Source organism: Lontra canadensis, unplaced genomic scaffold (genome assembly GCF_010015895.1).
Source record: "Lontra canadensis isolate GAN:19392208 unplaced genomic scaffold, GSC_riverotter_1.0 scaffold35, whole genome shotgun sequence".
NCBI classification, from domain to species: Eukaryota; Metazoa; Chordata; class Mammalia; order Carnivora; family Mustelidae; genus Lontra; species Lontra canadensis.
The window spans coordinates 1207687-1230614 of NW_022631029.1; the positions used below are offsets into that span (position 1 = coordinate 1207687).

The window sequence follows — 22928 nt, forward strand, 5'->3', positions numbered from 1 at the left end:
GCTTCTGGTGACTCCAGTGTCCCAGGGTCTGCCTGCATCTTTGCATAGCCTTCTCCTCTTCAGTGTGTCAAATCTCCCTCTGCCTCTCTCTCTCTTTTGTTTTAGAGAGAGAGAGAGAGCATGAGCACATGAGTGGGGAGAGGGGCAGAGGCAGAGGGAGAGAATCTCAGGCAGACTCCCTGCTAAGCCCTATGTGAGGCTTGATCTCATGACCCTGAGATCAGGACCTGAGCCAAAATCAAGAGTTGGATGCTTAACCAACTGAGCCCCCCAGGTGCCCCTATCCTTCTGCCTCTCTCTTGTAAGGACATCTGTCATTCCAGCTGGGACCAACCAAGACAATCTAGGCTATTCTTCTCATCTCTAGGCCCTTAACTTAGTCCCATCTGCAAAGACTTTGCCATAAAAGGTCTCATTCCTAGGTTTCAGAGAACTGACGTCTTTGGGGGGCCCATATTCAGGCACTCCCAAACCTGCTTTACCTCTTTCAAGACATGCAGTGTGTTTACATGGTGTTCTGTCATGTCTCTTGGTGGCCACCTCTCTTAAGGGCCTAGACCATGTGTGTCCGGCTCACCATTACATCCCCATGCCCAGAACAGAGTCACACACATAGGAGGAGATCAAACATGATTTGCCAACTGAATGGCAAAGAAATGCAAATAGAACACTTGGTGAGAAGCCTGGCATATGAGAGCATTAGAGTTCGCAGTTCTGGATCGTAATCACTGGCTGCCTTCCCTGGCATGCTGGGGGAGAATCATGACCCTCTATTAAATCAGTAAAGAAACAAATATCCACAGCTACTCCCTGGCGAGTGTGTCACCTGGAGCTGCCCATGACCTTCTGCCTGGGACTTGTGACTTGGAGCTCTCTGGGCTTCATTTTGAGAGGTTATTTGCTTCCTACCTCCACTCCTACCTGGGCCTTCCAGGGGGCATATCGCCTACACCAGCTAGTCCGTCTTTTTCAAAAGATTTTTTGGGGCACCTGGGTGGCTCAGTCAGTTAGGTGTCCAACTCTTGGTTTCAGTTCAGGTCATGATCTCAGGGTTGTGGGATTGGGTCGCACATTGGGTTCCATGCTTAGGGCAGAGTCTGCTTGGGATTCTATCTCCCCTCTCCTTGTGCCCCTCCCCACCAAATAAATGAATACATCTTTAAAAAAATAAAAAAGATTTTTAATTGTGGTAAAATACACATAACATTTATTATCTTAAACATTTTAAGTGTATAGTTCAGTGGTATTAAGTACCTTCACATTGTTGTGCAGTTGTCACCACTGTCCATCTCCAGAACTTTTCATCTTCTTCAGTTAAAACTCTGTCCCTGTTAATCACTAACTCCTGCCCCTGGGCCCCTCAAGCCCCCCACTCCCCCAACCCCTCAAGCCCACTATCTACTTCCTGTTTCTGAATCTGACTCCTCTAGAGACCTCTTTTAAGTGAGATCACCTAGCATTTGTTGTTTGTGTCTCTTATTTCACTTAACATAATGTCCTCGAGGTTCATCCATGTTTTACCAGGTGTCAGAATCCTTTTTAGAGCCGAATAATATTCCCCTGTATGAATGGACCATATTATGGCCACTGTTTGGCTATTGTGACTAATGCTGCTATGAACATGGCTGTGCAGATATCTGTTTGAGTCCCTGCTTCTTCTTCTTCTTTCTTTTTTTTTTTTTTAGGATTTTATTTATTTATTTGTCAGAGAGAATGAGAGAGAGAGAGTGCGAGCGAGTGCACAAGTAGGGGGCGTAGCCGGCAGAGGGAGAAGCAGGCTCCTCTCACAGAGCAAGGAGCCTGATGCGGGACTTGATCCCAGAACCCTGGGATCATGATCTGAGCTGAAGGCAGATACTTAACTGACTGGGATCTATCTAGAAGTGGGATTGCTGGATCATATGGTGATTCTATGTTTAATATTTTTTAAAAAGATTTTATTTATTTATTTGAAAGACAGAGATTACAAGTAGGTGGAGAGGCGGGCAGAGGGAGAGGAGGAAGCAGGCTCCCTGCTGAGCAGAGAGCCCGATGAGAGGCTTGATCCCAGAACCCCAGGATCATGACCTGAACTGAAGGCAGAGGCTTTAACCCACTGAGCCACCCAGGCACCCCTATGTTTGATATTTTTGAGGAACCACCATACTGTTTTCCACAGCAAAGTGACTCCATTTTACATTCCCACGAGCAATGCATAAGGGTTCAAGGTTTCTCTGCATTTTTGCCAATTCTCATTTCTTTTCTTGATGTTAGCCATCCTCATGATTGGTCATATCATCTGCATGACTTATAATGTAAGTCAGACCAACCCAGGGGGGGCTCTTCAAATTTGGTGATGACCCACCCATACATCTTATGTATGGAGGATATAGTTGGGCATTGGCTGATAGAAGAGCCAGTGGGTCTGAGACCCTAATGGAGGGAAACATGGTCAGGAGTGGGTGGGGACTGGTGAGGACCTGGAGTTCAGGGTTCCTTTAGCTATGTTGCCCCAGGAGGTGGAACACAGAGGTGGAACCCTTGGCTGGTTGGACTGAGTGGAAAGTAGAGATGAAGACAGAACCCATCCATTTTCAGGAATGTCCTTGTCATTGTCTGAGGTCTGTGAGCCCCCAAAGTGATGGAGTTTGGCCGTTGGTGGGGGTTCAGGGGGCCTCTGCTAGCTCCAATCTCTCTTTAATTAGAGGAACTGAGATTCAATTGTCCAGAAAATGGAGAGAAGGTAAAACCTAAGTGCCCTTTAAGATTCCATAAAACGAGGCATGCACATCCCTGAGTGTGGCGCATGGCTCATTGCAATGCTCCACACCTGGTCACTGTGTTATTAATACTATTGTTTCCTACCCACTTTATTTGGGTTCCTTCAAGAGCTGACCCTCGGGCAAGGATTTGAGTGCAAGGAGCTTATTTGGGAAGTGACCACAGAACATACCAGTAAGGAAAAAGGAAGTGAACCCCAAAGAATTGAAAACAGAGACTCTGACACGTACCTGTACATGCGTGTTCATAGCTGCACATTTCACAATCAGCGGAGGTGGGAGCAGTTCAGGTGTTCATCAACAGGTGAATGGATAAACAAATTGTGATACATCCTGACAATGGAATATTACCCAGCAGTGCAAGACATGAAGTTCCAATGCACGCTACAATGAGGATGACCCTTGAACACATCACTGCTGGGTGAAAGAAGCCAGACACAAATAGTCACATAATAGATGATCCCATTGATATGAAACAAAGTGTCCGTAGAAGCAGAAAGCAGATTAGGGGTGCCTGGGTGGCTCAGTCGGTTAAGCATCCAGCTTTTAGTCTCAGCTCAGATCTTGAGCTCAGAGTCGTGAGTTCAAGCCCTGCATTGGGCTCTGCGCTGGGCATGGAGCCTACTTGGAAGAGAGAGAGAGAAAACAAGCAAGCAAGCAAGCAAATTAGCAGTTGCCAGGGATTGAAAGTACAGGCGAATGGGGAATGACTCATTGGGATGGGATTTCCTTTCGGGGTGAGGAAAAAATTTGGAGCTAGATTGAGGGGGTAGTTGCACGGTGAATGTATTAGATGCTACTGAATTGTACACAGTTGGCCTTTGGACAACACGGGTTCGAGCTGCATAGGTCTGCTTATATGTGGAATTTTTACAGTGCAGTCCCATAAATGGATTTTCTTTCTTAAGAGTTTTGTAATCTTTTCTTTTCTCCAGCTGACTTTTCTGTAAGAATATAGCATATAATACATATACAAAATATGTGTTAATTGACTTTATGTTGTCAGTAGGATTTCCAGTCAGTAGTAGACTATTAGTAGTTAAGATTTTGGGGAGTCAGAAGTTATATATGGAATTCTGACTGCTTTGTGGGTTTGGTACCCCTAACCCTTTCATTTTTCAGGGGCAATTATACTTTCAAATGGTTCATTTTATGTTGGGTGAATCTCACATGAATTAAATAAAAAAGAAAAAGAGGCCAGACAAGGGAAGGGAGGCATCTAATAGAGAAAGTTCCTGTGGTGGGCAGCTAGGGTTTAATCCCCCTGGGGAAGCCTGGTGGCTCATGTGGAGCCCACATCTCAGGGTCATGGCACCCCCAAGGGAGAATGTATCTATCCAGCAACATTTATCAGTTGTTTGTTAAGAGCTGCTTTCAACGTGTGTGTGTGTGTGTGTGTGTGTTTAAATTTTCCAACACTCTGGCCATCCACATATGGGCAAGGAGTCAGGAGGGATGCCATGCAAAGTCAAAGCTGAGGGCATGTGGACCGGGCACTGGTGCATTCATCTGGCTAGCTAGCTGAAGGTCACTGCTGGGGGAAGGTTGAGAGGTATCCTTGGGGTCTGGGACTCCTGTGTATTAAGCACCTACTGTGTGCCAAGTACACGCTGCTTGAATCCACAGGTCATCCTGTGTGTGGTGCACACATGGCCAGAGGATGGCTCCTACTTGCACTGACCCCCCTCATCCCGTCTGTCCTCTCAGGATGCTGCCCATCACAGAACACGTGCTGCACCTCCTGGGAGTGGAGAAGACCACGTTCCGCCTGTATGCAGTGTCTGTGCTCCTCCTCTCCCTGCTCTTCTTCCTCTTCCGCCTGCTGATGCAGTTCCTGAGGCTCTGCTGGCGTTTCTATATCACCTGCCGCCGCCTGAGCTGCTTCCCCCAGCCGCCCCGGCGCAACTGGCTGCTGGGCCATCTAGGCATGGTACGTGTGTGTGGCCGGGCAGGGGGACTGGGCAAGTCCCCGGTATTCAGTAAGGATGATGGACCTGACTGTTTCCTTCATCCCCCAAGAATGCGGAGCCATGAACAGACCCATTTTACAGGATCGAGTAGGGTTTCAGAGAGGGCAAGCATTTTACCAGAGGTTACACAGCTGGGATGAGGCAGAATGACTCTAACGTTTTCTCTGTAACTTCAGGCCATTGCTTAGCAACAGGTACAAGTGCCTGTGAAGGTTGTCAGGTTCTGTGATCCCCAGGCAGGAGGCGGGGGTGGGGGGATCTCCTGTCCACGTTGTTGCTCTGCCCCTGCACCCCCCCCCATGTGTTTGTACCCTCTCTCTCATTCTCTTACCTTCCCTTTCATGTCTTACTTCACACACAGGTGTTAAGCATTAGGTCAGGTGCTTTAAAAATATTAACTCTGTCCTCTTGACAGTCCTCAGAGGTGGTTCCCAAGACTACCCCCGTTTTGCTTCTGAGACTATTATGGCACAGAGAGGTTAAGTAGCTGGCCCTATGACACACAGCTTGTCGGTGGCAGAGTTGGGGTTCAAACCCAGGCCATCTGTCTCTAGAGTCTCTGCTCTTAGCTCTGTACTCTCTGCCTCCTCTTGTTTTGGGATGATGAAACCTGCACTTTTCTAGAAGGGCTTCAGAGGTCAGAGGAAGCCAGAATCCTGAGGCTTTTAGGGTCCTACAGTCCAGCTCCTAACTGGCTATAGCCCTCATCTGGTCCCCCTTCCAGGCCTCAAGGAAACAGAGGGACAGTTGTGGAGAATTCCTGGTTCAGGCCTCATACCTGGGCAGATGTGGAATTCAGAGAGGCAGTTCAAGGGCAGTTGGACAGGGCCAGTTCTGAAATCCAACCTTGACCATGTGGACCCAGCCTGCCTCCTGGGGCCATGAGTTCTCAGTGATTCCATGGTTTCTCTTGGGTGTAGATGGGCTCAGGGTGAACCTGGTTGAGAAGGAGACACAGGAGCCAGAGAGAAGTCATTTGCTGACTTGTTCACCCATTCATTTATTCATTTGATTGGCAATTGCTGGGCCTTGCGTTTGGCCAGGCAGGGGGTTAGGTCCCTTAATACCTGAGCTCTCCCCTAATTCTCACAGCCCGTGGAATAGGGATGGATCTACCCAATATTATGGATTTGATCTTTGGAGCTCAGTGAGGTTAAGTGACTCAACCAAGGTCACACAGCTGCTGTGAGCAGATCTGAGCTCAGATCCTTCTGACCCTGGGCCTGACATACTTCTGCCCCGTGTTTGTTAAGAGCATGCATTTTGGAGCCTGGGGGCCTCTGTTCAGATCCTGGCTTTGCCGCTGTGGCCGGAGACGCCGGTGCCTGCCCGGATCCTTGGGCTCATTTCTGGATGTGATGGCCTGACCTCCAGCTGCCAGAACCTGCGTTCTAGGGCTTTCTCTCACACTGTGCACTGTGGGCTTGAGAGTTGATGCCCCGGGAGTGACCCCCAGCCAGTGACTATGGGACGGTAGGAGTTGACGTGTAAACACTCCAGCTTACTCGTCCTCTGCTGGGTTGACGTTGATTCACGTGTCCCCTAGAGGTCCCCAGGAAGACGGAGCACTGAGTTGCCATGGCCATAACTCTCTCGGCAACTCCCCCTTTACTGGCTGCCTTCCCTCCCTGTCTCACTTTCCATAGCCCCCTGCCCACGTTTTTGGGGGATCCCCCTCCAAATGAACCACTAGCTCTAGCTAGAGCTCTTGTCTCAAGACCTGCCTCTGGGGAAGCCCAAGCCAAGACATTGACTCACCTGTCACTTCAGACAAGTCATTTGGCCTTTCTGAGCAAAGGACAATGGGGAAAATCGTAGCAACTTGGTCACATAATACTTGTGTATTTTGAAGGTATGAGTTTGTGAGAAAGGTATGAATATATGAAAAGTGTTCATAGCAGTGCCTAACACTGCAACCCTGTGTATGTGTTAAAAATAACAATACTAGGGGGGCCTGCGTGGCTCAGTTGGTTAAGCAACTGCCTTCAGCTCAGGTCATGATCCTGGAGTCCAGGGATCGAGTCCCACATCGGGCTCCCAGCCCCACGGGGAGTTTGCTTCTCCCTCTGACCTTCTCCCCTCTCATGCTCTCTCTCACTCTCTCTCTCAAATAAATAAATAAAATCTTTTAAAAAAAATAACAATACTAGTAATTTTATTCCTAACAGAGCAAGTACTCAATAAATGCATGATTGTGCTTGTGGTTACTGTTTTTTATTTCTTGGACACCAGCTATGCGTCAGGCCCTTGTGCGGGGCTCTCTCATTTTGTTCATTCATGTATTTTCTCAACCGCCCTCAGGCAGAGATTCCATTCTTCCCCACTTCTCAGATGAGCAAATGCCGGCTTACCAGGTGCAGCCTTCATCAGCCAATCCTATAGCTATTCTGGGATCATTTGGAGGACAGGGGATGTGGCTGGAGGGAAAGGCTAGGGGAAGCTGGGGCTGGGCTCCTCCTCACTCTCTTTCCCTACCACCCCCTGCAGTATCTTCCAAATGAGACGGGTCTCCAAGATGAGAAGAAGGTGCTGGACAACATGCACCATGTGATTCTGGTGTGGATTGGACCTGTGTTGCCGCTGTTGGTTCTGGTGCACCCTGACTACATCAAGCCCCTAGTGGGCGCCTCGGGTAGGTGGGCTGGGCCTTTGAGTGATGGGTAAGCCCTGAACTCCCAGAGCTCACCTGGGCTTCTAGGCATGCAGGCTCTCCAGGGGAAGGGCCATTTGAGCAGGGATTTGAAGGATGAATAGGAGTTCACCAAAGCAGCCATAGTAATACAGGTAGTGGGAATAGCATGGGAAAAGATAGACAATATCTAAGAGTCCCGGGAGTTTGAGAGGATGTCTACCCCCCCGCCCCGGAAGTCAGAGCTAAACATGCTTGGATAGGCAGTTGTGGGCCCAGGATTTTGTTAAATGGTTGCTGCTTAATTCTAAGCTATGGTAGCCGAACATTTGGCTTCTGACATTCCCACTGTGGCTCTTCCAGCTTCATCTGGGCTGCCTCTGATTGGTGGAAGAGGAGATGTAGAAGGGTTGTTTCTCCCTTCTGAGGTCCACACTTCTTCGAAGGTGTAGGACCCCCAGGTGTGCTTGGCAAGCTCTCGTTCAGCCTTTAACATGCAGATCCAATGACCGCCTTCTCCAGGAAGACCTGGGGGTGACCCTCCAGGCAGATCATAGTGTTCTTCTCTGGGCTTCTCCATTCTCAGTCCTAACCCTCTAAGGCTGAGTGTGTCTGCATCCAGCCCTGTCCCTCTCATAGGAGTCTGGATCTGCAGTGTGGCCTCGCATGTAACTGGGCATCTCCAGAGGCATCAGGGTATTTGAGAGAGTGGGGAGGAATGAAAGAGCTCCAGGAATTTTATATCTCTGGCCCCAGCCTGGGCCTTTGCACCCATGTCTAGAGACTACTATCAAGGTTGCCACCCTGGAACCATGAAAGCAGAAAGGGCTGCTATCCTTACCTCCCCAGCTATGCCCTCCCCACCATTGCTGCGTTTGTGAGGGGGTGTCCACCTCACTGCACAAATGGGGAACCTAGACCCTGGGAAAGGTGACTCTTCCAAGGAATGGTACCAATTGTGGGAAGAGCCCTGGGCTAGGACTTAGGCAGGCTGGGCTCTGATCCTACCTGGAGCCATAACTGTTGTGTGACCAAGAAATTCATCTAGCCTCACGGGGCCTCAGTTTCTGTTCTGTAAAATGGGGTGGTTGTGAAGGCTCCAGATGATGTGCGTAGGTGCTCATGAGGGTTTGTTCTCTCCTGCCTTTCTCAATCCTGTTTTTCTTTCTTTCACCTTCTCTTTCTTCCCCCCTACTCCTAAGAGCTTCAGTTTCTTGAGTACTGTCCTCTCTGGTTGTGAGACCCCAAGTAGAATAGGGAGTGGAGCCCTCAGTGTGGCTTCAGCACGTAGTAGATGCTCAGGCCTCTGCCTCTCCTCTCCTCGCCCCTCCCTTCCCTCAGGATGGGCAGGACATCCACTACCGCCCCCTGCTGGAGGAGTCAGATGGGGGCTCTAGCTTGAGAGGGTGGGGCTGTGAGTCAGGACAGATAGGCCTGACCCCAAGCTGTGGATCCCATTCCCCACTGGGACCTCCACAGGACCATACCTGGGGAACCGGCTGCTCTGAGCCCAAATCCCCACGGCCCATGGAGCCTGAGAAAGGCACAGCTCCTCTTGGACCTCTCTTTCTTCGTCTTATATTAGGCAATTGGGATAGAGAGGATTAATGGGCAAAAGGAGGTGAAAATGATTTATAGAGGCTGAAACGTGATATATAGGCATGTAATTATAGCTTGTCTTTCTACATTCATTTTGTATGGAGTTGGAATTTGCATAACATATAATTAACCATTTCTAGTGTTCCCAGTGTTGTGCAACCCTTGGCTCTCTCTTGTTTCAAACTTTTTCATGGCTCCATAAAGCAGCCTGAACCCATTAAGTAATTACTTCCCATTCTCCTCTGCCCCCATCTCCTTTCTATCTCCACGGCTTTGCCTGTTCTGGATATATCATAGGAAAGGAAAGGAATTATACACAATGTGGTCTTTTGTGACTGACTTCTTTCCCTCAGCAAAATGTTTCTGACATTTATCCACAGTGTAGTGATGACCAAGACCTTACCTCATTTTTGTTTTAATTTTTTAAAAAAAAGATTATTTATTTATTTATTTGACACAGAGAGAGAGATCACAAGTAGGCAGAGAGGCAGGCAGAGAGAGAGGGGGAGGCAGGCTCCCCGCTGAGCAGAGTGCCCAATGCGGGGCTCGATCCCAGGACCCTGAGATCATGACCCGAGCCGAAGGCAGAGGCTTAACCCACTGAGTCACCCAGGTACCCTGACCTCTTTTTAAGACTGAGTAATATTCCATTGTTTGGATATATGGATATACTACGCTTGTTTATCCACTCCTCCACTGACAGACATTGGGTTGTTTCTACCTTTGGGCTGTTATGAATGTTGCTGTGAACATGCATGTACAAGTTTCAGTGTGGTTGTATGTCTTCATTTCTCCTGGGTAGATCCCAAGGAGTAGAAACGGAGGGTCAAATGGGAATTCTATCTTTAACTTTTTAAGGAACCACCAAACTGCTTTTCATGATAGCTAGGCATTTATTTTTCACTAGTAGGACCTTGCTGGGGGCTGGAGATGCAGATATTCATCTTACAAGTTCTTGACACCAGTGACCAATAATTATAATCATAGTTATAAAAATAGCCAGCAGTTGGTTAATTATTCATTTATGTGTACAAATATTTAATGAACTCCTGCCATGTGCCAGGAACATATGAGCTCATTGAGTTTTTGTAGGGATGCTATGAGGCAGGCAGGGTTTGCTCTGTTTCTCCTCTGGAAGCTGAGGAAGTGGAGGGACAGAGGGCTAAAGTGCCCAAGTTTACACAGTGAGTTAGAGGTAGGGCTGGGATTTAAACCCAGACGTGGTCCACCCAGAGGCCAAGCTCTCAACCACAGTGATACGATCCTTCCTACTGAGCACTGGGTGGGGCCTTTTCTTATATGACCCCCTCCAGGGTAGATGTTACCATCCCCTTTTTACTGAAGGGGACACTGGTGAGAAAGGCAGCCCAGACACAGACTCCTGGAATCAAGTAGTCAGAGTTGGAGGGGAGTAGGGACCCAAGGATGGGAGAGCAAGAGTTCAGCTGGGGAGACTTCCTGGAGGAGGTGTCAGTGAAGGATGTTTGGAGTTTGTCAGGTGAGAAGTGTCAGGTGGAGGGTTTGCCAGGACCAAGATGCAGATGTGTGAAAGTGCCAAGGGAATTCAGGTGACTTGTGGTGTCTGGAGGGAAGATGATATGTGGGGAGGAGTAGGCAATGAGACAGGAACTGGACTCAGAACACCCACGTGCAAAGCAAATAAGCTTGTGTTTTATCCTGGGGGCATTAAGGAATGATAGGTGGTGTCTGAGCAGGACAGCCATTGAACAGGTCTGTATATCGGAAAGACCCTCAAGGGGCCTGGGCTGGAGTCCAGATCCCAGAGAGTAAAGGAGTGACTAGACTTCCACCTTCTTCTCCAGTGCTGCCTCTTCCTGGAAGCCTGTCTTGAATTCTAGCAGCCCTTTCTCTGTGCCTCCCTTTGCTTCTGGCACGCTTTCTATCTTCTTGATAATTGCACAGCGTGCTTCTGCTTCCCTTTCTTGCCCCACCCGGAGCTCCTCCAGGCAGGGTGTGGAGCTGAGCCATCTCTGGTCCCCAGTGTTGCGTAGCATGGGTTGGGTACAGGAAGATGGTAGAAGAGATGTCCTGAATAGGAGGATGAGTGGACAGATGACTGTGTGCACAGTTGGCCAATTCCTAGGTAGTGTGTGTGTAGGTGGCTGAGTCACGTCTCAGATAAAAGTGACATCACTTGAATTTCAGGTACTTCCTTCCTGGGCCTCAGCCCATTCTGTCCCACGTTTGCTCAACACACTGAAAGGGAATTCACTCGCTAACCCATCCATCTATCCATCTGTCCATCCATTTTTGTATTCATTCAACCTTTGGTTGGATCATTCAATAAAAACTATTTAACACTAGGGGTGCCTGGGTGGCTTAACTGGTTAAGTGTTTGACTCTTGACTTCGGCTCAGGTCGTGATCTCAGGGCTGTGAGATCGAGCCCCATGTTGGGCTCTGTGATGGGCATGGAGCCTACTTAAGAGTTCTCTCCCAGGGTGCCTGGGTGGGTCAGTTGGTTGATTGTCTGACTCTTGACTTTATCTCAGGTCATGATTTAGGGTTGTGGGATGACGTGCTCTGTGTGGAGTCCACTTGTCCCTCTTCCTCTGCTCCTCCCCCTGCTTTCTCTCAAATACATAAATAAAATCTTAAAAAAAAAAAAAGACTGTCTCTTCCTCTCCCTCTGGTCCTCCTCCCCCCTCCCTCTCTGAAAAACATTATTTAGCCCAGTATATCAGTGATCAGCATGTTCTCTCCTCTCAAGGGGACTGTAACTGGATGGATACAATCCAGAGGGACTGGTGGAGGAGGGATAGCATCCAAGCAGAGGCTCGAAGAATGAGGGGAGAGTGTTTGAGGCAGAGAGGGCATGTGGTAGAAAGACCTGGAATAGAGAGATAATGTGACTTTTTCAAGGAGATGAAAAAAATTCTGTGATGTTAGAAGATTGAGCATACAGAGAATGGAGGATGAAAGTGTTTTTAGAGAGGTCTGGACTGAGGTAGGTCATTCAAGGTTTTGAAAATGGTCTGAGCATCTGGTGGTTGCGGCTTATGGGTGTGAGTGGGAAGGGACATGGTCAGATCCAGCATCTGATAAGACCTCCTGGGACCAGAGTGCAGTGCAGACCGGAGACTGAGAGCACAGGAGGTGTAATTCAGATGGCCTGAGTTGGCAGAAAAGAGGGGTGATGAGGGTGAAGAGGGTCATTCCGGATGGAGAGCACAGCCTGGACAAAGGTTTGGAAGTAGGGCCAGCATGTGGGATTATTTGGTGTATGTTGATGGGAGAGATAGGAGAGGCATATGGGGCAAGATGGTGCATGGCCTTCAGTGCTTGCTTGAGCTTGAATTTTATTGCCAGAGTGATAGGGAGCCATGGGAGGTTTCTAACCAGGGGAGGCTCATGTTCAGATCAACATGTTATAGGATCTTTCTGGGGCAGGTGTGGAGGATGGACTGGAGGGGTGACATGGAGGTCAGAGCTCAGAAAAGAGGCCCAAGGAGCTCATAAGCAGAGGTCAAGGGTTAGAACTCTGTTTTGAGTCCTTGCCACATCTTCTTTCTCCACAGCTGCCATTGCCCCCAAGGATGATCTTTTCTATGGTTTCCTGAAGCCTTGGCTGGGTGAGTATGGGACTGGGTGAGTTGGGCTGGGGCTTCGGGGATAGATGGATAGATGGATGGATAGATGGGGTGGGGTTTCTTGTAGTGTTTCAGAGTAGGAGGAGAGGCCCTTAATTTCAGTCTTCTGGGTCCAGGAGATGGGCTGCTGCTGAGCAAAGGTGACAAATGGAGCCGCCATCGCCGCCTGCTGACGCCTGCCTTCCATTTTGACATCCTGAAGCCCTACATGAAGATCTTCAACCAATGCACAGACATTATGCATGTGAGTTGCAAGGTTTCTTGGGAAGAGGGTGTCCTGGGAGTGAGATAGGTCCAGGCTCTGACTAGTGGATAAGCCAGGTGATGTTAGGAAGCTTCACTTCCTTTATTCTATAAAGTGGGCTTGTAGCGAGCGGGCAGCTAGGTCGTTGGAAGCCTGGCTTAAAGTCTGCGATCTCTGCATCCTTTTGCCATGCGTCTCTCTCTTCCAGGGTAAATGGCGGCGCCTGGCACAGGGCTCCGTGGTCTCCCTTGACATGTTTGAACATGTCAGCCTCATGACCCTGGACAGTCTTCAGAAATGTGTCTTCAGCTACAACAGCAACTGCCAGGAGTGAGTGTGGCCTCCCTGGGGAAGACAGAGACTGTTGCTCTAGAGCAGGGTGGTGGGAGAAAAAAGGAAACTCTCAAGCATTAGGCATCCCTGGGCTGTTAGGCTCTGCCACAGATGGGCTGTGTGTTTCTGAAAACTAACATCACCTCCCTAAGCCTCTCTCCTTACCCAAAAGTGGAATCCCAATTCCTTCCCCATAGCCATCGTGTGACCATTGAGATAATGTAAATTGATGGCTTTGCATATAGTAAGTGCTTAATAAATGCTAGTTTCATTGCTCCATGAAGAGTAGTTTGGCCTCTGGAAAGTATCTCCCCATTTTCTGAGCTACGGTGTCCTTTTTTTGTAAAACAAGGACGACAGTCCTTGACCCTCTGAGAGATGCTTTAAGCATAAAATGATGTTGGGGCGCATGGGTGACTCAGTCAGTTGAGCTTCCAACTCTTGATTTTGGCCCAGGTCATGATCTCAGGGTCATGGGATCAAGCCCCCTGTTGAGCTCTGTGCTTGCAGAGCCTGCTTGAGATTCTCTCTGTCCCTCTCCTTTTGCCCCTCCCCCCCGCCCCTGCTCTAAATAAATAGCATTCTGTCCTTCAAAAAAAAAAAAAAGAATAAAATGATGCCACACTGCCCTGGCACACAGTAGATGCTAAGTGAATATTTGTTGAATGAATGAATAAGATGACCATTGTCCTAGTTCATTCATTCATTCATTCATTCATCGTATATTTTTGTGTCCCTACTGTGTGCAGGAGATTATGCTAGCTACTGGGAATATGGTGGTGAACAAGAGACTAAGTTCCAGTTCCTCGGAATTTATAGTCTAAGTGGGTACATATCGAATAAGAGACGTTGTAAATGGCAAGTTTGTAGCACATAGTAGGTCTTTAATAATAAGCTTCTGCCTTTGCTACTCTGGGCTTTGTAGGGTTATGGGTTGGGTAAGGTAGAGATGACCTTAGTGATTGATTAATTAATTAATTGAACTGGAAATATTTACTGAGTACCTACTATGGGCCACTCTTGGACTAGGCACTATGAATACAGTGGTCAACAAAATAGAAACGGTCTTGCTCCCCTGGAATTTACATGTTGGTGGGAAGAAAGGCAGTAACGATGCACAAATAAATAAACAAGAAAATGACAAACTGAGAAGTGTATGAAAAGAAGCGTACTTCAGGACCAAGGACAGCCCCTTGCACACCTGTTCCAGTGATTTCATTTTTTTTTTCTCATTTTTAAAGACATTTATCTATTTATTTGAGAGACAGAGAGTGAGCATGGGGTACGGGGGATGGAGGGGCAGAGGAAGAGGGAGAGAGAGTCTTAAGAAGACTCTATGCTGAGTGTGGAACCCAATGCAGGGCTTGATCTCATGACTTTGAGATCAGGACCTGAGCCAAAACCAAGAGTCAGATACTTAACCAACTGTGCCACCCAGGCACCCCTTCATTTTTTTTTTAATTATAATGGTTTTACTGAGATATAACTCATATACCATATGATTCACCCATTTAAAATATACAATCCAATGGTTTCTAGTGTATTTACAAATTGTGCAGCCATCACCATTATCCATTTTAAAATACTTCCATCAAAGATAAGCCCTGTACATTTTACTGCTCACCCCCACTTCCCACTTCTCCCAGTGTAGGCAATCACGAATCTTCCTTCTGCCCCCACAGATTTGTCTATTATGGAAATTTCATATTGATGGGATGATGCCAACTTCTCTGTCTGGTTTTGTTCACTCAGCATAATGTTCTCAAGATTCATTCATCCTGTGTCAATATTTCATTTTTTTAGATTGCTGAATAATATTCTATTTACCACATTATACCACATTTTTTTAATCCATTCATCTACTGATGGACATTTGGGTCATTTCCACTTTTTGGCTATTTTATAAACATTGGTGTATGAGTGTGTAAAAGTATGTTTTTAATTTTTTAAAAAGATTTTATTTATTTGCTAGAGAGAGTGAGAGAGCATGAGAGGGGTGAAGGTCAGAGGGAGAAGCAGACTCCCCATGGAGCTGGGAGCCCGATGCGGGACTTGATCCCAGGACTCCAGGACCATGACCTGAGCTGAAGGCAGTCGCCCAACCAACTGAGCCACTGAAGCACCCCTGTTTTTAACTTTTTAAAGTCTGTACCTAGGAGCAGAATTTCTGGATTATGTGATAATTCTTTGTTTAGATTTTGAGGAATGGCCAGACATCTTCTCCAATGTAGATGGGGCATTTTATATTCCTACCAGCAGTGTGTGAGGACTTCAATTTCTCCACAGTCTTTCCAACACTTGTTAATTTTTTTTAAACACTTGTTATTATCTGTCTTTTTGGTTCTAGCCGTTCCTAGCTGGGGCAAAGCGGCATCTCATGGTGGTTTTGATTTCCATTTCTTTAGGGGTTGGTGCTGTTAAGTATCTTTTCGTGTGCCATGTGGCCATTTGTATATCTTTTTCAGCAAGACGTCTATTCATATGCTTTGCCTATTTTTAAATTGGGTTATTTGTCTATGGTTGCATTTTAAGAGCTCTTTCTATATTTTAGATACAAGTTCGCCATCAGGAATGGGAGTTCTCCCACTTTGTGGCTTGTAGGCATTTAGTCTTAGTGATGCTACGTCTATTTGGAAGTCCTAATCCTTTGGACCTGTATTAAAATGTACCTGGGTTTTGGTTTTATTCAGGTATGATGAGGCCAACAAACAGAGCAGATTATTGCCATTAAAAAATAATTTGTTGGGGCGCCTGGGTGTCTCAATCGGTTGAGCGTCTGCCTTCGGCTTAGGTTATGATCCCAGGGTTCTGGGATGGAGCCCTGCATCGGGCTCCCTGCCCATTGGGGAGCCTGCTTCTCCCTCTCTCTCTGCCTGCTGCACCCCTTCCTTGGGCTCTCTCTCTCATTCAACTCAATAAATAAAATCTTAAAAAAGTAAAACGAAAATCTAGTCTATGCAGGGCCTTTCTCTGTCACCTACGCACGGGGAGGAGAAGCTTGTCTTAGGGGCCAGGTCCATGCTCCTGTCTCTTCTCCCCTGCACCTCCCCAACAGGAAGATGAGCGATTACATCTCAGCCATCATTGAGCTGAGTGCCCTCGTGGTCCGGCGCCAGTATCGCCTGCATCACCACATAGACTTCATCTACTACCTCTCAACGGATGGGCGACGTTTCCGGCAGGCCTGTGACACCGTGCACCGCTTCACCACCGAGGTCATCCAGAAGCGGCGGTGGGCGCTCCGTCAGCAGGGGGCTGAGGCCTGGCTGAAGGGCAAGCAGGGCAAGACGTTGGACTTCATCGATGTGCTGCTCCTGGCGCGGGTGAGGCTGGGCCCTGGAGGGTGGAGACCGGCACAGGACGGTCTCCTGGAGGATTGCACTGACCTTGTAAAATGATAAGCATCAAAAGTGACAGATCTGGGATGCAGGTGCAACACGCATAAGACTTACTGTATTAGTTTGTTAGGGTTGCCATAACAAAGGGCTACAAAATTGGTGTGTGTGGGGTTAAACCCCAGAAATTAATTTTCTCAAGGTTCTAGAGGCTAGAAGTCTGAGGTCAAGCTGTTGACTGGGTTGGCTTCTTCTGAAGCCTCTCTCCCTGGCTTGTAGATGACACTTTCTCATGTGCCTTCACGTTGTCGTCCCTCTGCTTGCGACTGTGTAAGTTTCCTCTTCTTCTAAGGACACCAGTCGTGTGGGGCCAGGGTCCACCCTAAAGACCTCATTATAATTGAATTGGTTTCCAAATATGGTTACATTCTGAGGTCCTGGGAGGGGAGGTGAGGACTTCACCATATGAGTTCTGGAAGCAGGTGGGACACAATGTTGCCCACCAGACTTATGATGATGAAATAACAAGACTGAAGAAATGTGACAGTTGCAGAGATCGCTTCTGTGGAATTTCTGAGCAGTGCTTGGCTTCTAGATTCAGACAGTCCTGGGTTCCAGTTCTGGCCCTGCTCCTTAATGGATACTTCACCCTAGGCCTCTCACGCTCCCCTCCGAGTCTCAGTTTCCCTATTTATGACATGATGGTTACGCGGCGTGGTCACAGGTGTTTGTTGGGCATCCAGCAGGCTGTCTGGTGCTAGCAGCTACTCAAGAAGTGCAAACTCCCTTCTTCCCTTCACCTTTCACCCTCCCTCCTGCTTTCCATCTTTCTTAGACAAGCTGCATACCTCTGTCTGCCTGGAATCCTTCCCCCTGCAGCTTGGCTTGAGAGAGGTGCAGATATCTTGACTTGAGAGGGGCCCGGGAAGTGGAGGGTGGTCCACGAAGTGGGCTGAGCATCCCCTCTGGTTCATTCCAGGATGAAGATGGGAAGGAACTGTCTGATGAGGACATCCGAGCTGAGGCGGACACCTTTATGTTTGAGGGTGAGGATGTAGGGTAAGGCTAGGGGAGGTTGGGAGGGGCCCGCTGTCTGAAAATCGCATGATCGCTGTCTTCAGACAGCCTCCATTTGAGCTCCTCCTCTGTCTACAGGTCACGACACAACGTCCAGTGGGCTCTCATGGGTGCTCTTCAACTTGGCCAAGTATCCAGAGTACCAGGAGAAATGCCGGGAAGAGATCCAGGAAGTCATGAAAGGCCGGGAGCTGGAGGAGCTGGAGTGGTCGGTTTGGGTGCCGGGGGGGATGGTGGCGACAGGTTGAGTCTAGAGCTTGCATTTAGTCCTTGCTCTTGCTTGTCATTACTCTTGTTCCTTCTGGGTGTTGTTGAGTGGGGTGGTGTCCAAACAGATGTATGGGTTCAGGTCTGTTCCACATGTCTCCCCACTCTCCTTGAACCAGCAGCTACCCTGGGTACATTCTTCTCAAGGGAGATTCTAGGAGCACAAAGAGCCACAGTTTAAAACCTCCGCTTGCATTGTAACATTCCATTTGGCTAAAGCAAGTCACGTGGCCAAGTTCAATATGAATGGGGCAGGACATACATTCCACTCGCCGAGCAGAAGACACTGCAGAATCACATGCAAATTTCATGAGGTGTGTAATTCAAACACAGATGTAGAGGGAGGGCAGTGAAGAACTGGCAACAATAATCCAGTTTACTTTAGATGTGTGCCACGTAGAGCTGATTCTGGGTGCCTCAGAGAAAACACAGCATTAAATAGCATCGGACAGTAGAAAGCTCTTTTTTGTTCAGTGTCCACCTTTTAGATTTTGACGTTAAGGAGACACTCCCAGTTGGGTGCTGTTGTATCTTGAACTCCTTGCGAATCTGCCCCTCTCTTTTTTAAAAAAGAGTTTATTTATTTATTTATTTAATTGTCAGAGAGAGAGAGAGCACAAGCAGGGGGAGCGGCAGGCAGAGGGAGAAGCAGGCTCCCTGCTCAGCAAGGAGCCCGATGTGGGTTCCAATCCCAGGACTCTGGGATCATGACCTGAGCCAAAGGCAGATGCTTAACCAACTGAGCCACCCAGGGATCCCATGAATCTGTCTTTTTTTTTTTCTTTTTTTTTAGATTTTATTTATTTATTTGACAGACAGAGATCACAAGTAGGCTGAGAGGCAGGCAGAGAGAGAGAGGTGGAAACAGGCTCCCCACCGAGCAGAGAGCCCAATGCGGGGCTCGATCCCAGGACCCTGGGATCATGACCTGAGCCGAAGGCAGAGGCTTTAACCCACTGAGCCACCCAGGTGCCCCGAATCTGTCTTTTTTTAATGAAGGGAGAAGATGGCTCAGTTTCTGAGGACTGGGTAGGAGATAGTCTAGCTAGTATTTAATGACTCTTCTGTTTTCCCCCGTGGTGTTTATGTTATGGATACTTTTATGCTAGGCATGCTATTTGCCCTTTATGGTAGCGACATAAAGTTTCTTTGAAAGAGAAAGAAAATGATCCAGATCATGGATAAGGGGTTATAATTAGTCCAATTTGGGGCCCTGGAGTCCAATGGAAAAAAGTTAATAATAGCATAAGGAGAGAATGTATGGGTTTTTAAATACTGAAATTGACCCATCCAGCCTGGTAAACTGCTGCTAATAACCCCCCTGCCTATCCTGGCACCACTTCCAGCTCTCCTGACTGCCACATAATTCATCAGTTAAAGGGTTAATGCTGGGTGTGCAGAAGCCTGTTGGTGCTGCTCTGATTGGTTTCGGGTCAGATATTTTGCATGCCAGGGATTAGTGATATGTGCATGCCTGATTGCAGATGCTGGAAGTTGGGGCAAGTCTGAGATCCTGGACTGGTTTCCTATGTGGTTGCTCCTGGATGCATGTGTGCATGCATGTGCATGTTTGGGGAAGGGGGTGTTGCTGTGGCCTGGCCCCAAGTCACACACTATTCCATGTTCCGTGCTCCCCAGGGACGACCTGACTCAGTTGCCCTTCACCACCATGTGCATCAAGGAGAGCCTACGCCAGTTCCCGCCAGTGACCTTGGTCTCCCGCCGCTGCACGGAAGACATCAAGCTTCCAGATGGGCGCATCATCCCTAAAGGTGCCCATAAGGTCCCTCTGGTTGCTGGGCTGATCTGCTGCCCAGGGGGGCACTGCTCATGCCTGGCCCAGGTGCACCCTCTGGGGCATCTCTCTGGGTGGCTCTTGCTTCTGGGATGAGGGAGGAGACCCAGCTGTGTAGGGGGGATGCAGAGTTGGGTGAGTCCAGGTGGAAAGGCAAGAGTGGGTGGGGCTGGGTGGGCCCTGTGAGGGGGCAGGTAGGGGATGGATGGTTTCATTCAGTTGCCAGATATCCCTTGGAGACTAAGACCAAGTGATACTGGAGTTCTAGAGAGGCTTCATTCCCAGACCCAGGTCTTGAGTACCACCCAGTCTGAGGGAGACACAGCAGGGCGCAGACATCCCAGTCACATGGGATCAGGGATGGGCTAAAGGGAAGAACAGGGGCTGGAATAGCCCAAAATAAGGAGTGATGACTTTATCTGGGGTGAAATGTAGGGAGGGCTGCTTGGAAGAGGCAACGTGAAAGGTGAACCTTGGAGGTTGAAAATGAAAGAGAGCATATTTATGGAGCAGAGTCTTGGGGTGCAGAAAGACCTTGAATGCTAGATTGAGGCATTTGAACTTGATCTTCAGGATAGTAGGGAGCCAAGGGAAATATTTGAGCTGAGGAAGAACAATGTCAGATATATGAGTGAGAAAGATCCCTGCGTGGCCAGCATGATAGCTAGAAGGGTGATGGAGACCTTTTAGGGAGCAGCAGGGGGAGTGGACACAGCAGCAGAATTTTTCAGAGAAGGATGGGTGGGAAAGGGTAGCAGAGGGCTCATGGGAACAGCACAGCTCCAGGAAGAGCAGGGAAGGAGGAGGTCTTCAGAGAAGGCCATGGTTCCCCTCAGCCCCAATGGCCCCACTGACCGCACCCTCCCCACAGGAATTATCTGCCTGGTCAGCATCTATGGGACCCACCACAACCCCACCGTGTGGCCTGACTCCAAGGTGAGCCCCTGCATCAATTCTCCCTTCTCTTAGCTTCTTCCTCCTTGGAACGGGTGGTCCTGGGGCAGTGAGGCCTCCCTACCCTGCGTGCCAGGGACCCAGATGGCCTGGCTGGGTACAGAGCTGGTCACCCTCTAGTCACCCTCCATTGGTTCATTAGGTCCACAAATATTTACTGCATACCTCCCGTGTGCCAGCCTCTGTGCTATGCACTGAAGACAGAGAAAGTTACTGTCTTTGCCCTCATGGAGCTCACGGTGACATTTAGGGGAAGAAAATAAGCAAAAACTATTGTTGTAGATATTGATATGTGCACAAAAGAGAAAAACTGGAGTGGGGTGGGGGGCACTTCATCTCAAGTGGTGAAGAAGGGCCTTGGGGAGGAAGAGATATTTGAGCTGAGACCTGAAAAATGTGAAGAGCAGGGAGAAGCCTGTTCCAGGCCGAGAAGATAGGACGTGCAAGGGCTCGGTGGTTGTAATGAGCCTGGGATGTTTGAACAACAGAAAGAAGAGGGTGTGGCTGGATTGTAGTGAGGTTTTCTCTGTCCAGCTGAAGGATGGGGGCCAAGCTGGGACAGCTGGGCAAGCCACCCAGACTCACCCCCAGGCTAATCCTGCCTAGGTGTACAATCCCTATCGCTTTGATCCGGACAACCCACAGCAGCGCTCCCCACTGGCCTACGTGCCTTTCTCCGCAGGACCCAGGTAACTCTTCTATTTCCCCCAATCCAAAACAAGCATAGGAGGAGCACGGAGGCCAGTGGAAGGTCGGGGATGTGCCGGTCAGGAGCAGAGACCGCCTCCCACCCAGATGTGCTTTCTGCCAACCCAGCACCTTCTTCATGCTTTGAATGTACCAGAATGTCCCCAAATTAGACTCTGCGATAGTAACGCTGGGTATTGAGCACCAACTGTGTGCCAGGCCCTGAACTCTGGGCTTATATGCTCGCAACGACTCTCTGATGCCACTGCCCCCATTTTACCGATGAGGCTCCGAGGGGGAGGTCATTTACCGACTCCCCCCTTCCTGGCTCACACAGCGGCTGAGCCTGAGCCCCAACCCCGTCCCCCTTCCTCTAGGAACTGCATCGGACAGAGCTTTGCCATGGCTGAGATGCGCGTGGCCGTGGCGCTGACGCTGCTGCGCTTCCGCCTGAGCGTGGACCGAACGCGCAAGGTGCGGCGGAAACCCGAGCTCATCCTGCGCACCGAGAACGGCATCTGGCTCAACGTGGAACCGCTGCCTCCGCGGGCCTGAGCGCCGGCCTCCGTGCGGATCCAGGGGGCCCAAGCCCCGCCCGGAGAGGCCCAGGCCCCGCCCCCGAGGGCCCAGTCCCCGCCCCCAAGATCCCGAGGGCAGAAACCACGCCCCTCGAAGTTCAGGTTGGGCTCCCGGAGGACCAGGCTCTTCCGCGAAGCCCAAAAGTGCAAGCCACGCCCCTCACGACAAGTCTCCGCCTCCTGCCGGTCTGGTCACGCCCCTTGAGGTCCAGGTCCGGTCCCCTGAGTGCCCGTTCCGGCTCTCCAGCTTGAGGAAACATGCTTGCTCAGGTCCCCTTGGGTCCAGACCCCTCCCAGGATCCGGAGCATTCGGGGCCTCAGGCCCCACCCAGCCATCCTTGGACTTAAGACCCAACACCTAAGGCCGCTGGGATTCAGGACCAGTTCCCTCTCCCCACCCCCCACTCGTGGATTCCAGCTGCCTTCTAAGTTGAAGACTTGGGAGCTGAAGCCTGAAGTTAGAGCCTTGAACCCGGACATCACCTTCTTGAGGCTCCCAGCTCATTTGGGCTAACTCCTCTGGCATCAGGCAGCATCCCAGGGGTCGGATGTGTGCTTCAGTTGTTTTGTAAATCTAGAGCCTCCCTCACCTGCCTCTTCCCTCCTCCGTTGCTGAAAAGCCCTTCGCTGAGCGTTCTGATTTTTGTAGAATAAAAGCAAGGGATAAAGACGGCCACCACTACCACTGTTCACCCCCTAGCTCAGCCAGACACTTCCCTTGGGGCCCAGGAAGGAAACGAAGGTCTCTGGGGAGTTGGGAGGCCCATGAGGGAAGCTATGAAGCCATGAGGGCTAGGAGGCTGGGAAGCCATTTGCCCTCAGACATAAACTTAGGCTTTTTGGGACAGTTTGTGCATTCATTTAACTCGTCAACAGACCACATGTTAATTATTTGTTGGCATTGGGCCAGGAGCACAGCTGGGCCCAATTCCTGCCCTCGGGAGAACAGGGGACAAATGTACAAGTAATTCCACACGTAAGTTTATTTATAATCCATGACAAGTGCTCCAAAAGAGAGGCCCTTGGTGCTCTGTGAACACAACAGGGGGGTGGCTCAGGGAGAGCTTCTTGGATGCTGAAGTGAGAGTACA

General features: G+C 49.3%; 1 protein-coding gene across 2 annotated transcripts in view; it reads left to right on the forward strand.

Moving 5' to 3' along the window:
- The window catches only part of LOC116873647 (cytochrome P450 4F22), a 57269-nt gene extending 34755 nt beyond the window's left edge, over positions 1 to 22514 (forward strand). The window contains exons 3-14 of one of the 2 annotated variants that reach the window (XM_032867504.1): positions 4467 to 4689; positions 7217 to 7361; positions 12496 to 12549; positions 12684 to 12811; positions 13020 to 13141; positions 16200 to 16467; positions 17459 to 17525; positions 17635 to 17764; positions 19462 to 19595; positions 20490 to 20554; positions 21179 to 21261; positions 21637 to 22470. In XM_032867504.1, the coding sequence (XP_032723395.1) occupies positions 4468 to 4689; positions 7217 to 7361; positions 12496 to 12549; positions 12684 to 12811; positions 13020 to 13141; positions 16200 to 16467; positions 17459 to 17525; positions 17635 to 17764; positions 19462 to 19595; positions 20490 to 20554; positions 21179 to 21261; positions 21637 to 21814 (1596 nt within the window). In that variant the 5' untranslated portion in view covers position 4467 and the 3' untranslated portion in view covers positions 21815 to 22470. Of the gene's footprint in view, positions 1 to 4466; positions 4690 to 7216; positions 7362 to 12495; positions 12550 to 12683; positions 12812 to 13019; positions 13142 to 16199; positions 16468 to 17458; positions 17526 to 17634; positions 17765 to 19461; positions 19596 to 20489; positions 20555 to 21178; positions 21262 to 21636 lie in introns of both variants that reach the window. The other variant, XM_032867505.1, reaches the window with a different exon arrangement.
- Positions 22515 to 22928: the final 414 nt, after the last annotated feature.